The 16,440-nt window shown below is 37.1% G+C and overlaps 1 protein-coding gene across 1 annotated transcript in view; it reads left to right on the top strand.

Annotated features, from left to right (window-relative positions):
* LOC137399943 (uncharacterized) overlaps positions 1-15,704 on the top strand; it is a 295,444-nt gene extending 279,740 nt beyond the window's left edge. Inside the window, exon 4 of the mRNA XM_068086210.1 lies at positions 15,577-15,704. Within this exon, the coding sequence (XP_067942311.1) occupies positions 15,577-15,629 (53 nt within the window). The 3' untranslated portion in view covers positions 15,630-15,704. The remainder of the gene's footprint in view (positions 1-15,576) is intronic.
* The last annotated feature ends 736 nt before the right edge of the window (positions 15,705-16,440 follow it).

The following is a 16,440-nucleotide window of genomic DNA, read 5'->3' as shown; positions in this document are numbered from 1 at the left end:
AGAATTTACTATCCGGACAGATCATGTCTCCTTGGTTTGGTTGCACCGGAGGAAGGAACCCTCTTGCCAGGTGGCCCGGTGGCTGGAGAGCCTAGCCGAGCACAAGTATCGAATTATCCATCGAAAAGGCGTTAAGCACGGTAACGCCGATGGGTTGAGTCGACGACAGTGCATCGACTGCCGGCAGTGTGCTGCCATTGAGAAGCGGGATCGGGGGCCAACTAGGTCACAAGTGTGTGACTCTCTAGTAACCCCAGGGACAAATTGGGAAACTACTGTACCAGTGGACCAAGTTCCAGTACAGCCACCAAGAGGTACAGGAGGACCCAGTCCCAGCGCCCGCCAGTTGGATGAAGACGAATGGCCTCGACTACCCAGCAGCGGACATACATCAGGGCCCGGCCTCCCGACTCCCACACCAGCCAGCCCAGTTCCAGTACGGCTGCCATGCGGTGCGGGGTCACCGGGAGTGTTGGACGACCCTCTCAGAAAGCTTCAAAACCCTCGGTTACGGGCCGTCAAGATGGCAGGTGAACCAGGACCCGTTGAGGAAACTGATGAAATCACGGTCCCAAAGGTCCCGGAACTGTTGACAGTGGTGCAGACTTCGCTAGATGAAGTACGGGCATTGCAACAGAGACCCGCTACCGACCTAGGGATAATTTACCAGGCCGTCAGGAACCGGAAAAGAATAGAAGAGGCCGTGCTACAAGTAGGCAGCCCCGAGTTGCAGCGATTGGCCTGGATGTTCCACCAGCTCCAGCTTGACGAATCAGGTGTATTGACCCTTCATCTCATTCAGAATGGGCGAGAAAGGGTGGTGGTGGTATGCCCCCAAACGCTGAGACAGGAGATCCTGTGGAAAGCCCACGAACAGACGCACTGCGGTGTGGAAAGGACCCTGAAACGCGTCCAACTGGATTGGTACTGGCCGGGCATGGCTGGAGATATCAGGAGGGCAGTTCTCTCTTGTGAAGTTTGCCAGCGGGCCAAGACGGGAAAGGGCCGGACCTCCGGGAACCGACAACGGCTGTACGCCGGGAGGCCATGGCAACGTCTAGCCGTAGATTTGGTGGGACCCCTACCTCAGACCCCTCGAGGAAATAGCTGGGTGTTGGTGCTCACTGACCATTTCACTCGGTGGTCAGATGCCTTAGCTATCCCTGACACAACAGCCCCAACGGTAGCTCAGGTCTTGGACGAGAGAGTATTCAGTTACTTCGGTCTGCCAGAAATTATCCACACCGACCAGGGGAGCCAATTCGAGTCCGCTTTGTTTCAAGAGTTATGTGACTTGTGGGGAGTCGACAAATCTAGGACCACTCCGTACCACCCTGAAGGGAATGGTGTGGTTGAAAGAAACAATCGAGTACTGGGTGACTCCCTACGAGCCCTTTTACTGGGCAGAGGACAAGAGGACTGGGATCAGTTATTGCCACAAATCATGCGGACGCTGCGAGGCTTACCGCACTCCGCCACTAAGGAAACACCAAATTACTTGATGTTGGGTCGAGAGCTTCGTCTTCCTGACCAGTTGCTATATGGAAACAGGATGGAATCATTTACGAGCATACACGAGTATGTCCAGACTGTTCACGACCGGTTGATGCAAGCCCATACTCTCCTCCGAGATAGACAGAAGGAAATTGTATCAACCGATGTGAGAAAGCCTCCGCTATTCAATGAGGGTGACCTCGTATGGTTGCTAAGCAAGCGGCGAAGAAAAGGGGAAAATCCGAAATTAGCGGCCAAGTATGTGGGAGCCTATCGTGTACTAAGGAGTCACGAAAATCATACTTACGAAATAGAAAGATATGGACAGCGATCCACTCAAGCTGAAGGAAGATTAAGGCTCTGTCGCCCTAGCCCGGTGCAACAAGGACGAGCCCCAGCTGAAGTCGAACCTGCCCGACGTCCCAACATGAGAGGTTACCCCCGGAGACGAGTACCACGAGAGAACGATAATCCAGATGCCGTTATCTCAGAATCACTCCTGCCTAGTCGACTAATGGATGTACCAATACCACAATCGCCGGGAAGATTGGAATCACTTCGGCTTCCCAGCGAAGATTTTTTGGTCTCTCCAAAGGAACGCAACCCTAACTCGAGGGCTGGCCCCGACCCTGGCTGCGGATTGACGGCCGAGGAAGCAAGAACCACGGGAAATGTAGGAGCTCAGGCTAGTACCGCCAAGACTGGAAACACCCCACGGCCCCAACGAATCAGAAAGCCCCCTGCGTATTTAGCCGACTATGATACCAGCGCTGTCCAATCAGGAGAAGCCACAAGAGGTCAAGGTCAGAGGGCGGCCATCTTGGAAACCAGAGAGAGCGCGCTCATTGCTTGCTGTCAACTTGAAGCATACACATATGTACCTCCTCTAACCATGGAAGTGACGAAGGAAACAATAAAGAAGGCTTCTCCAATTATCGGAGCCTTGCCTCTACTACCGGAATTAATAATTCCACTGGAACTCCACCCAGCTTCCAACGAAACTCTAGACGATACGGAGTCCGACTCGGTGAAAGAAGATTTCTCCCCAAACTCTCGCCTGCCGACCAAGTGGGTCTCTGAAGAAACGGCCAGAAAGATACTGAGATTATGCCGGGAAGACGGTATCAACTGCCCGTTGTGTCAACAACTATTGTCCACCCCCCGACGGCGCCGGATTCATATCGCGCAGCATTTTACTAGATTCTTTTGTAAATGTGGGAGGAATTCGACTTCAAGGGACACCATCGCTAAACATCAATCCAGAATAAGGGATGTGGAGATACGAAAAGCCCACGGTGGAATGGGCATTAATATTTATGAGGTCGACCGCGCCAGTTACCCCGCGTGGAGCCAGAAAGTCCGGTTGATTAACCCCCCGGCCTTCGAGAAACCTACGCCCTATGGGCCGGTTAAGGCGAAGCCGCCTGTGAGAAGAGGACCCCAGGCGCCCTTTCCCTCTCCCCCGAAGAAAAAGCGGATAGGCCAGCGGTGTAGTCCGCTCAAAGTGGAAAGACCCATACCAGCTCCCAGAAAAACATTAACGACGGTCGGAAGCGTCCAGAGCCGACTGGGAGACATTCGACCCCGAGTCACGGTGGACGTCCTTCGGGAAGAGGCCTCTAACCTCAGACGGACGGCCCGTCGTCTAGAAGAATTGGCAAACCGAATGTCGACCCAATAAAAGATGCGACCCGAATTCCGTGAAAGACATTGTTTATTCCTATTTTTCTTGGTATGCTTCAGTTAGTTTGTGTTTTCTTATATTATTTTATTCTTCTTTTCTTTTGGTTTTTTTTTTATATAGCCGATGGTCGTCTATAGGGGCGGCGTGTGTGATGGAAACGTTATGTTGCCATCCCTTTTCTTTGTATCATTTGGAGTTATGCTCCCTTTTATCCTTTGTGTAACCACGCCCCTAAAGGAGGCTGGTCTTTGCAGCTCATTTGCATAATCGAATGTATTTAAGGCAGAGCCTCGGCTCTTTTATGTTGTTCAAATATATGCATTGCATTGGGAACCATACTCTTTCTGTTACCTTGCGCGATATCAGAACCACACCAAGCACATAACTAACTCCAGAAGACCTAGTCTATGGACTGTGCTGTGGGAGTAAATTCACAGAAACACTGTCGACCCCGTCGACCTCCGGTCGACCTTGTCGACCTAGTATAGAACCACTCTGGGAGCAATCCCTTGTGTAAGGTGGTTGATGTTGACCAGTGGAGTAAGCCGACCTAGTCGCCTCCGCGTGTTGGTCACGGGCAACCTGTACACAGCCCCTGTGAAGGGTGAATGCAGACCGGTAGAGTAAGCCGACCTAGTCGCCTCTACGTGTTGGTCGCAGGATCCAACACAATATTACTAAGTCAAGCAAACTTAGGGTCATATTGAAACCTACCACACCGATATTCCTGGTTTCACTTCCTTACTCTCCTTGACTGTCATTTACCTTGTAATTAAAAAAGTAATCATACAGTAAAGCCACTAAACATAATTCATGAAAATGTAGCTCTAAGTTCAACTACTCATGTCATGTTAGGAATAATTCTGGACTAATTTGCACCAACGTATTATTCAGACGCAAAACACACCCTTAAAAAATGTTTATGTAAAAATTAAGCAGATGTTTCCGTCTTCAGTTTCTTTGGATTAGGAAGTCTCCAAGTATCCTTCGTTTTTTGTGACGTCATTTTATCGTTGTCGGCCATCTTTATAGACAATTTTTCCATTAGAAACACGAAGCTTTTTTAATGATAATTTGAAAACGATGTTTTTGTTTGCAATTTTTTGTTATAGTATCAAAACAACACTTGAAAGTACTAATAAATCAAAGAAGAACAATCGTTTTCTACAAAAATGGGGGCTTTTTCATGAACGAGCGCATGCGCAAACGACTTGATGACGTCAAAAAAAACGATGGATATATATAGGCACTTATTAGGAAAGACTTATGTAATATGGTCACATTTACTTAAAGATTTGGTAATTACCCAGCCAGTTGTCAACAAACTTTGTCCCTATTATCATCATTTGTTTGCATGAATGAAAATCTGATAACCAGAACTGTGAAAGCCTCAAGCTATTTGTACCATGACAAATGTATTATCTAGTTTGAAAAAGGAGATCATTCTTTTGCACAAGACAGATGTAACTGTTTGACTGCTTTCCTTCTAAAAAAATCTAGAATTGCAAGAATACTCACTTTTGATAAAAAACCTGACTGATTTAACTGGTAATTAATTAAAAATTTGTAACCAAATGACTTGTGGCTATTCATGGCATTATTGATTTGATTTGAAAAAGAAGGAATATATTGCTCCGCATCAGCTTGTTGGTTATACTATTAAAATAGTAGCTGATCAGAATTAGTCAAAATGATTAAGTTGTTAATAATTATTTTGGAATTTACTCTGATATTTCTCCACTAACTATAACTTAGTATAAATAATACAAAAAAGTCTTCTATAGCCACAATTATAGTGTAAATATTCATTTAAATTAAAAAATTTCAGTTGATACAACTTTGAGCTTAGTTTTATGTTATTAGTTACTCATTTACATTGAAAAGATAAATTTAGGGCTTACCTAAAATAGATACAAATAATTGTGAGTAACTGCTAAAGTGTTTTACAGATTTTTATTAGTGATGCTTTTGACAAAACTGAATTTGTTTCTAGTTTGAGTGCTAAAGTTGTTGAAACTATCAAGAAGAACCATTCTAAAATTAGCATGAATCAGTTGAAGTATGGCAACTCTGACTAACAAGCATGGACATAATAATTCTTAGTGAGTATAATGGTCTTATTTGTTAAAATAATCTTCATTGTGCTCCTATTTACTCGCCGACCAATGAAGTTTAATCATCACATTTTGGTTGATGGTAAAATGTTTTAATTGTTATTTTGGATTTACCTATGGTAAATATAAAACAAACAAATTCGGAACATTGCATAAAACTACTAATTTTAAAAACACGCCTACACAATCAAAGTACAAATTATTCTAAAGTCTAAGTGCTTGTGTTGTATAATAGTACAAATATATTCTTTCAACTACAGTTTCCCTTTAAATGGTAATAATAGTATAAATAAGTTAATTATTAAATTACTTTGAAAATGATGCATTTATTTTGAAAAAAAAATGTAGACTGTGTGGCTGCCAAATTCAGCTATAAAAAAGTTTAGAATAGCTGATTGTCATCTCACCATGTTAGTATGAAGGCTATTTAATAGATCAGATACAAAATAATCATTAGCCAAGCTTTTGAAATGATATTTAAGTTTTTTTAAATTGAGTGTGCAATATTTGGCTCCTAAGCAGAGTATTTAAGGTGTACACTCAACTTTTTTGAGTCATTAGTCAAATTTATTGTTAGAAAGTGAGTATTAAATATGAATATTTTGCCATTTTTGTCAATGTTTTTCCTAGTCAAAAGTTTTAGGTCGTCTTGATACATTTTAATGCCTCAATTTAAACTCAATTATTATTATTTTTAAGTATCATATTTTATTATGAAACATTAATTTTTGACTTGCTTCATGAAGAGTATAAACAGGGTTTTGTTCAGTCACGCGTTAACTATTCTAAAATGTTGTCAATGCTTGTCATCCTAAGGAGTCTTGTAACCTTTATGAAGTCATATCACTTCTTCAACATTTGATTAGGGGAACTATGTTAAACCACTTCTTCAAGCGCATCGGCATCTGTTGTTGGCATAGTCATTTGGTATGATTACATTTTTTGCGGCTCACAGCCAAAGTTGATGCTATATTTTTGACACGCTTGAATAAACACAAGATTGTTTTCATGTTACGCATTCTTTGGCCAATAGCTGTGAAGTAACACATTATTTAGCCAATAGCTGTGAAGTAACGTATTCTTTGGCCAATAGCTGTGAAGTCACTAAATCAGCATAAGTTACTATCAGCTAATTCGTTGCAACAGGATACTTGTAGAAATATTTTCTCTAACCACACATATATGTATAAATATTGTTGACATAAAGGTAGTAATCTAGAGATTTAATAAATTTCAACATGTGAGACTATTTTGAGCTACATAAAGACACACACATGCACATCATTTTTTCTCAGGATCAAGAGAGTATCATCAGGATCAAGAGAGTGATAGATAACTTTATGCATCAACTGTTTAAATTACTTTCGTAATGCTAGTAAATAAAAACATTACTTTGCGTTCTTGTCTCCTATCTTTGTTATCTTGTGAGATTTATCTTGCAATAAATCCTATCCCTGTAATTGGTAAATACCACACTTTGTGATTACGTCCTGACTAAAGCAAAAAGGTTCCTCAGCTGTGTTGATCAGGATATAGACACAAAATAAATTGTTTGGCAGGCCAAAAATTCATTAGGTAAATTTAAGAATCTTGCAGCTGATGATTTTTTTAGTGTAGCAGGCTAAAATACGGTTCTCTGCTAAGTAGCTGATATGTAAAAGGTATCGGATGTTTCAGATTTTTCAGAAAATATTGGTCGATACTGATTCAGATACTTAACACCCATATCGGCACCAATACCGACTCTGATACCAAAATCGGGGCAATTCTACTGCTAATTTTTTAAAGACTTGAACTTGATGCTTTGTATTTTCATAGTAGTGTGATGTAGTACGAATTTTTATTTGGCATTTCGCATCTGGAATCAATTAAGGTTGATATGATGAAATCGACTTTTTTCAATATAGTATTGTTAGAAAAAAAAAATTAAATTGAAATAATTTTCAAAATGCTAGTGGTAGACTCCAAATATATTATATTTTATAACATAACTTGGAAACTTTCCAAATCTAGTAAAAGACACTTTCTAAATTCTTGTTAGATTTAAACAGAGAAGAACAAAACAACACAGCAAAGTTTAAGGAAATCTTTCAAAAAAAAGTATTTGGACTTTCGAATGCGTCAATTGTACATTATATCGCTGCATATACGTGTCATTATAGATGTCAATATATACATGTGTATATATATATATATATATATATATATATATATGTATATATATATGTATATATATATACATATATATATATACATGTATATATATATACATGTATATATATATATTAAATATACATGTATATTTACATATATATGTAAATTTATTCATTTTTGACCACACAAACTGTTTGTTTCATTGGAGAGGTAAATGGTTCTACAAATAGTTTACACACACACATACATGTGCGTGTAAGCACACACACTCTCGCACACTCACACACTCACACACACACCTTGTCAAACACACCAACACAGGCACACAAATGTGCTTCCACAGCTGATCACTAGTTCTTGTCTATTGTTTATAGCAATTATACATGTTAGATAATTTTCTGCCATCCTGTGGAAAGCCATCTTTTCAAAACTCCTGAATTTTCATGAAAGCCAGCCTTACATTTTTGGCATTACCCTAATATATGTACGTAATATCCAACCAACTGCAAAAAAGTGTATTCACAATCAAGAAATATATTTTCTACTTTTCAAAGTACTTGTAAAAATTCTCAAAGAGTGTTATAACATTTTACAAAACAATCTAAATGAGCTTTAGTATAAACTTTACATATACAATTATGGGCAGCTTGTAAAAGCTGTTATACTATTAGTATTAGTAAGAATAAACAAGAAATTAGTCTTAACAAAGTAGAAAGACAATTACAAGGAACTGCTACTTGAAGAAAAATGAAAAGTCTGGTGTTTGAACTTGTTTAAATTATGATGATCAATAATAATGAATATAAAGCTTTTTTCATTTAAAAGAGTGGGTTGGAGCCCAATTTTTGAGACCATTGTTTTTTAATAGCATAAGTATTGTTTTTCAGAGAAAGTAACCATGAGTATTGTAATGCATAAATAACCACAATTATTGTAATAAATTAGAATGTGCTCTTATGAAAATCAATTAGAAACCAAAGTAAAATTTTACAAAACTTGATCAGAGGATCTGGCTGTTATATTAGAAAAATATAAGTCATTTATATAGCAAGTGTAAATTAAAATTGATGTAAATATTGACAGTCATTCGGTTGCTGCTAGAACTATTTAACCAATGAGATTTATTAAATATGTTTATCACACTTGAGGTAATCTAACATGAGTCAGCTGAAACCTAGAAAGTGACAGTCACATCTACTATATGAACGGCAATCGTTGTCTGTGTGTCCGCCTTATAGAGCGGTCTTTCCATTTTTCGTCGTACGAATTTCAGTCGTACGAAGCCAACTTAATTAATATGAGTAGTAACAGTAAATAAATTATAGAGCGGTCTTTCTTTTTCTATTTGGTCGTACGGAGCCAACTGAATTAATATGAGTAGTAAATATCGTAATTTCGGACTATTAGCCGCCACTTTTTTCCGACGATTTGAGCCAAACGGCTTAATTCGGTAAAAGTGCGGCGGATTCTGTAGTTTTTCTTTCACCACTAGGGCACATTAACCGAAATCTCCGGTTAGCGCGCCGCTTTACAGTGCCAAATGGCACTAATCCGTTTTAAACAGCAAAGTTGCTGCCGTATTATAAAGCACCGTCCTAAGTTCTGCAGCCTACACAAATGTGCCTATAATGTTATACAAATGTATTTCTCATTAAATAAAATAAATTATTGAGGAGTAATTTACATGTAATTAATATTTACTGCCAACGTGTACCAAGAAGTTTATTTGAACGATTGTTTCTGGGGGCCACCGGAAAAAATGCTGTTCTCACTTACTAAATTTATACATGAAAAAAGTGAGTACTTCTCATTCAATGTTGTATTGTCTATGAACTGCCATAGCTCTACTACATAAGCCTTTCACTTGCCTCTATGTACAAATATAGCTATCGGCCTACTGCTAGCTATTTTGCCGATATTGCTTCATATGTATACAATATTTTTTCAATTTCAAACTCCATCTAGAACGTTTGTTTTGGTTATATAGTTAATTTTGTCAACATTTTAACAAACACTGCTATGCAGAAAGTTCATTGTATCTATAATTTGTGCATTGATAAAGCAATGTGAAGCTATGAAGCTAAAACGATCCTCTACAATGCTCCTTATTCTTACAAAACCATTACTTTCACTACCATCAGAGTCAGTGCTGCTATTGCTATTTTAATTATCTGTGTAATTACAAAAATTTGAGTTGGCTATAATGTCATCAACATAAGTAGTTATTTGTATTTTAACTCGGAGGCGTTTAATGAACTTACCCAAAAAATTTTCGTTTTCAGGTTGGAAGATCTCAAACAAAGATTAAAATATTAAACTTTAGGCTAATTTTGTAGGGGAATCTTAGGAAAACACTGTCACTACCATAAAATTCTTAAAGACCGTTGGTTATATTATCAACAAATAATAAAATACAGTTACTAGCAATTGCTGGTAAAGTCGCAAAAATGCGTCTGCGGTGGTCGACCATAGAAAACGCAGAAATGCGTCTACTTCAGTGAAAAGGTAAAAACGTTGGATTTGCCGCTGTTTGTGATAGTAAATATGTTCATTTCCTTCCGCAGCCGAGTTACTTTTACTTTTTTTCAGCTACGAGTACTACAGAACTACAGCTGCTACCAAATTTGCACTGGTACTGCTACTGTGTTTTACCTACTGAATTTCTACTTCAAAAAGGTAAATACTTCTCATTCAATGCTTTAGTGTATTGTATATGAATTGCCACATCTCAACTACTTAATAACATTGGATTTGCCACTGTTCGCGATAGTGAGACATGTTCATTTCCTTCAGCAGCCGAGTTACTAATTTTGTTTCCAGCTACGAGTAGGCCTACAGTAACTTACTACTACAGAACTTGCACACGTACTCCGAGGGTTGCGATAGGCGATGGTGAAACAAAAGAGAGCAGCTGGCATCGAATTACTGTCACCCTACTTTAGCCATGACCAGCTGTACGTCGCCTGCTCAAAAGTAGGGACAAGCCAAAAACTGTTTGTTCATACATTCGACAGAAAAACAAAAAATGTTGTCTATCCGCAAATGTTGCGTTGGACTAACATTGTGTTATTGTTATGTCATGCTATGTTCTTCATGTTCTGCTATACCACATGCAGCATTCTCTAACATATTTTTCAGTATATATATATTTTCATGCATTCGTTTCCCTTATTTTATCTCATAAAAAGGCTATCATGTCGGCGTTATGTTTTATTATTGCAAGGTGTTAATGCTGTATCTGCCTTGACATCATACCGTCTGTGCTGTTATACATATAATTTTATTGACACAACCTCATTACTGTTTGTAATACCATGTTAAAACACAGGCTATAAACGAAAAACTGGTGAGCCATGATTAGTGTTTGAAGCATGTAGAAGTCTCCATTCAATAAATGCTGGCGATAGCAAAATATTTTGTATGATTTTTTAAAAGATGCAACATTTTTCAATACTGCCAACTTGAAGAACTTCAGTTTGCCTAGCAATGTCAATTTCATTATCAGTTCTCTGTTCACAAATAGGGCAACTCCGATTTGAGTAGTTTGAGACTGATGCATTGTAGACTAGCTGTAAAACGTATTGCAGATTTCCATTGTTCTCCCCAACATTATTGACATATATGACTGCATATGTGTATGCATAGTGTGATTATGGCAAAAAATTTCAGTAGACTGCATATTTGGAGTTGTTTTACAGTATGAAAGACAACTCTCAGTAAACCTCTTGCTGTACATGAATCTGTTCCCGTGAACAGGTAATGCAGCTAGCGGCTTGGAGCCGTGGCGTCACCCGGGGATGCGCGAGACACCTTTTTTGCCCCGAGTGCAGCGAGATTATCTAGGCACGGCTTTCCGGATAAATGAGTTGGCGAGTGCGAGGCAATTGATTTCAAAGCGATTGAGTGCAAGGCGATTGATTACGAGGCCATTAATTGCGAGGCGACTAATTAGAAGGCAATTTATTGCGAGGCGATTGACTGTGAGGCGATTGATTGCGAGGCGAGTGCAAGGCGATTGATTGCGAAGCGGGTGCGGGCCAATTGATTGTGAGTGCAAGATCGCGATTGTCAACTGATCGGGGAATAAAGACTGGTCAGCCAAGGCAGAGTCTCGGCGGCAATAGTGCGCGATCATCAACTGCAAATATAGACGGGTATGAACAGATGCATGAATCTAGACACATAAATTTAAAACATTTACTAGATTTTACACGCATCTAGCTGTAAAGCACATTGCAGATTTCCATTGTTCTCCCCAACATTATTGACATGTATATGTGTATGCATATTCAGGGCAACAATTTCAGTAGACAATTTACATAATAATACATCAGGGCAATAATTTCAGTAGACCTCAAATTTGGAGTTTTTATACAGTATGAAAGACAACTCTCAATAAACCTTATGCTGTGCTTGAATCTGTTCCTGTAGGTGGGTAATGCAGCTAGTCTTTCAATAAAGAAAAATTGCAGTCAAGTCAGTTTACTCTCCTGATTAAATTCTTTAGGGTTTGTGATACTCAAATCTCCACAACTATGTTGGAAAACCGCCACTCCAACACATGAACCTTTTTTGCTCACTAAGTTTATTGGTTTTGAATGAGTGCTGTAAAAAGGGTCAATCGCGGCACAAGTAGATTATCTTTATTGAATGACCATTTTAGTTTTTGGTTCAGTGTAACAAGCCTATGTTCGACAGTTCCACTGATTCCATTGATGTAATGATACATAACAATACAGTGCAGTCATTAAAAACAAAGAAGCAAATGCAAACTTTTTCGGAGGAACTCTGCTAGATTTCATAAACTGTTGAAAACTATGTTGATAAATTGTTGTTCGTGAGACTCCAAAATAGAATTTTACAATTTTTATTTCGCAGTTTTCCTCAGGTACAAGATTTTTCTGACTTTCAGGAAGTTTATGCCAATCTATCCAAAATTTTGCTAGAATTTTGCAAGCTAACCCTTGTGAAGTTTAAGATATTGTAGTATTACCATACTTCTGTCAACTAGGCACATTTTCATCTCAAGATTTTTTATCAGGCTTCTTGTTTTAAGAGGGGTTACATCTTAAATGAATGAATAATATCATTTTGCAGTTTATATAAAACTCCTAATTGAGCTATTTAATTTTACATGCTTAACAATAGAAACTCATTGAATTGAATTCAAACCATCTTTTTGTGTGAGATTTTTTGCATTCCTATAAAATCTATTTTTTTAAAGGTCCACAAGAAGAAAAACTTTAAAAATTGGGTTGATAAAATAAAATGAATTTTTAATACATTTATTACCAAAAAGTGTTCAGCTAACCGCTTTGAGTGTTTTATATCAAAATTTTTAGAGACAACTTGCTAAAAAGTTAAGAAACCTGTATAGAACTAGAAATAATGAATACATTCCAATTGTACATGCTTTGACTTGTAATGTAACAGGGTCTTGTAATATTGTGCCATAATATGGGATTATATTGTTATAATAATTTATTTATGTATTTTAAACTAAGTTTTGAATGTTAATTATTAATTTGAAACATTAATCCACTTTGTTTGCCAACCTTTCAAAGTAATTTAAAATTTAGAAAAAAAATTCAGAAAAAAAATTATGAAGCCTTTTAGCATTTGCAACAATAATAGTTTTTGATTCCTCATACTCTAACCATACTTTGAGATTTCTTGCCTTGTTAAATTTATTATGTACATGTACTATGTCGCTCCTGCTGAATTCCCACATTATTGGGCACCATAAAAACTGGTAATTTATATTATTTGAAAGACAATTACCTATGTTGCATTTAGTTTATATGACTTAAAGGTTGCATAACTCACACAAAAAGTTATTATTCATATAATGAATGATTTAGGATAATAGCATATTTAAAATAAAATAAATCATGTAATGTTACTAATAAAAGCAGCGTATAATTATTAAACTGCATTTTCGTTTTTACTTTAAAATAATAACTTTGCTCTCTGTTGAATAGCGGTATCTAAAGTTTTCTGTGGATAAATGTGGTTTTCTAAGACAAATTCTAATCAAGAGGAGACAAGTCTAATTTCTGTTTACGAGTGATATAAGTCCACACAGCTTCAGCTACATACGTGTATAATGGTAATTCTATGTAGCAGAATGCACTAGGTAGAAATTCAAGCGCTAATAAATATCAAAATTGTGCTAGTTTATTATTTATGCATATGAAACGTGTGTGGAAAACATATGACAGTCAAGTTTTAGATCTACATATGAACACTTGTACAAGTATTATAGTAGCATTGTGATAGCTGATAGAATATTGTAGAAGGTGAGCACAGAGGTGATTGACAAGTTTATTGATTATATAGCTCTTAGATGCACCATTAAAATAGTATCAGATTTCAATCCTTGATGTTTACAAGAGAATAGGAAGCTTTTTAGTTATTAGAATAACCTAAATATTGCTATTGGAGTCATCTCCTCAATTTTTTGAAATGCAGGATGTTGTAATTGCCAGTTGTTGAATGTGGTAGGTAGAAGATGAGCTTCAATGCTTTTTATATGCTCTAGTAAACAGAACAATTATTATGGCTGCACGCAAAATCTTTTAAGCTGAGGAAGAGTGACAGCACAAGAAACATAAGTTGGTTTTTTATGCAAAAGAATTAACAAAACTTTGAGAACAAAAATTATCGAACAATTTTGTTTGTTTAAAATTGTTTTATATATGACTATGTCGCATTGATACTAATTCCTAATTGACAGGAGCTTGTAAGCAAAATGTACTTTTGTATTCTACCATTTTTTAAATTGTAGATGACAACAGGAGAGAATAAATCCAAGTTGGTTGGGATATCTACGCTGTTACTTGCCCTTCTGCTAATAGTGTCTGTAGCATCTCTCATATATTTGGCTGTTGCTAATACTCACGTTGAAAACAAGAAGCAAGAGTAGAATGAGCAAACAGTTAATCTTAAAGCGGACATCACTCTGAAAACTTTCGAGAATGATGTACGCTTGAAATAAAAATAGTGAATTGTTTTTTATATCCATAATGATTTAACTAAATATTTGTGATTCAGCATTTTAGCTTTATTTTTACCGACTTGATAATTATATATATTTTACGTATAAGTCTTTGCTTCTTGACATTTCGCTCTATTAATTGTTGAAGGAGAGCGACCCCATAGAATAGAGTCATGGAGGGCACCTGATCTACAACTATCAAAGGGATGGCGGTTTTGAAATCGATGATCTTGGCAAAGTGCAAAAAAAATTAGGTTTGAATTGAATATTGTTATTGAACCTCACAACATTAAAAATGTATAAGAAACAACCTAGACAGTAAACTGCGGCAAAAATAATTTTTACTTCAAATGCCAAGTTGGTTGCAAATACTAAATGTTTTGAATAAACTAATGAGCAGCCAAGTTTTCTAGAAATTAAACTCTTATTGTCTTTGTGGGGATTTCACATAAGAAAGGACCGGAGAGATCCGGTTTGTTACATAATCCCCATAGGAGGAAGCAGTACAATTGATGAAGGCCTGGATGAGTTTCTACAGTCTAATGATGGAGGAGCCGTTGCAGCAAAGGAAAGTGAAATTCAAATATAAGTTGTTCATGGTAAACTCTTTGATACAAGCTTCCTACCTCATAAGGTTCATGACAAATGCAGAAATGGGTATCAATGGATGGTCATCATGAAGAACAGTAATGACGGTGGTGAGCCTGGTAGGTACTACAGTGAGACATAAATAAGTTTTCAATATAACATTATATTATATGTATTACTAGGTATTCCCTGTTTTGGGGTTTTTAACAACTACATGTTCAGTGCTTTGGCATACTGTACTAGAATTTCTTTGACAGTCTAGTTTTTCAATTTGCTTCCTTTTAAAATGGCGATAAGCAGTATTTTATATTTATTCCCTTTCATTCTCTTATAAAGCAGTTTGCATAACGCAAAAATTTTTTATGAAGGAACATTTGTAAAGACCTACTGGCATTTTTTAGTTTTAACTACTTGAAAATTATTGTCTAAATTTTTGTGTAAATGCCAATGTTTAAATAATTTGAACATTCACTTAACACATCTTGATTTTTTAAAATTAGCTTTTAAGTTTGCGCAACAAACAATATTGGTAGAAAATAGAGAAGACGATAATAGAAAGAATGAACTTAGCAGAGAGAAGAGAGGAATATACAACTGACACTATCACAAGTCCTGTTGGTACTCCACAATTAATGGTAGTGTCTATAAGTGCTCTGTTACTTACCTGCACTACAGCAATGATTGCCCATATTATCCGTATATAATTGTTTGCTTAACGTATACCGGATAACTCTTTACGATTCTTACAAACCATCAATGTACGGGATGAGCATGTACCTTGCAGGAAAATATCTTATGTCACAGCTTGATATATTTGAGCACAAACAGTCCTGTTTTTCACACTTTGCTAAACTCTATAAAATGACTTTCTAGCAACTAAAACATTTTTGTTTACATGTTAACTTTAACATGGATTCTCAAAAGCTGTAAGATAGTTTGACCGAAGCCATTATTTGTATACACGTCTACTCCACGCTTAATCGAGTCTAATTGACAATAAGCGTATTAATATCTATAGATATTGATAAAATTACTTCAGGCCTCCATTTATACCCCAAAAGTGACTAACCACTAAATAAAGATTTTTTCGAATAAATTTGGTTTCCATACTCATTCTAAACTTTTTGCCTATACCTATCCGATCTGTAATAGTCGTCATTAGTTATGGGCGTATCGATTGTATTAATACATCCATGTTACTCGTACAGAAAGATCTTACACTTAGTGTTAACTTTGTATCGATATCTAATAACATTTCATTAATAACTATTTGCTGCAGGCCTTGATCAAAACTATCAGTTGCTTGTAGAATAGTGTTTATTAACTCTTGTTTTCTCATTTTACGAGGTTTTATGTCAAAATCACTAGCTATCAACTTCACCACACATACTGTTTTTCTTTCTAATGTC

Source organism: Watersipora subatra, chromosome 7 (assembly GCF_963576615.1).
Source record: "Watersipora subatra chromosome 7, tzWatSuba1.1, whole genome shotgun sequence".
Taxonomy (NCBI): Eukaryota; Metazoa; Bryozoa; class Gymnolaemata; order Cheilostomatida; family Watersiporidae; genus Watersipora; species Watersipora subatra.
Note: the sequence above shows the minus strand (reverse complement) of the source record. Positions and strands in the feature narration are given on the sequence as shown.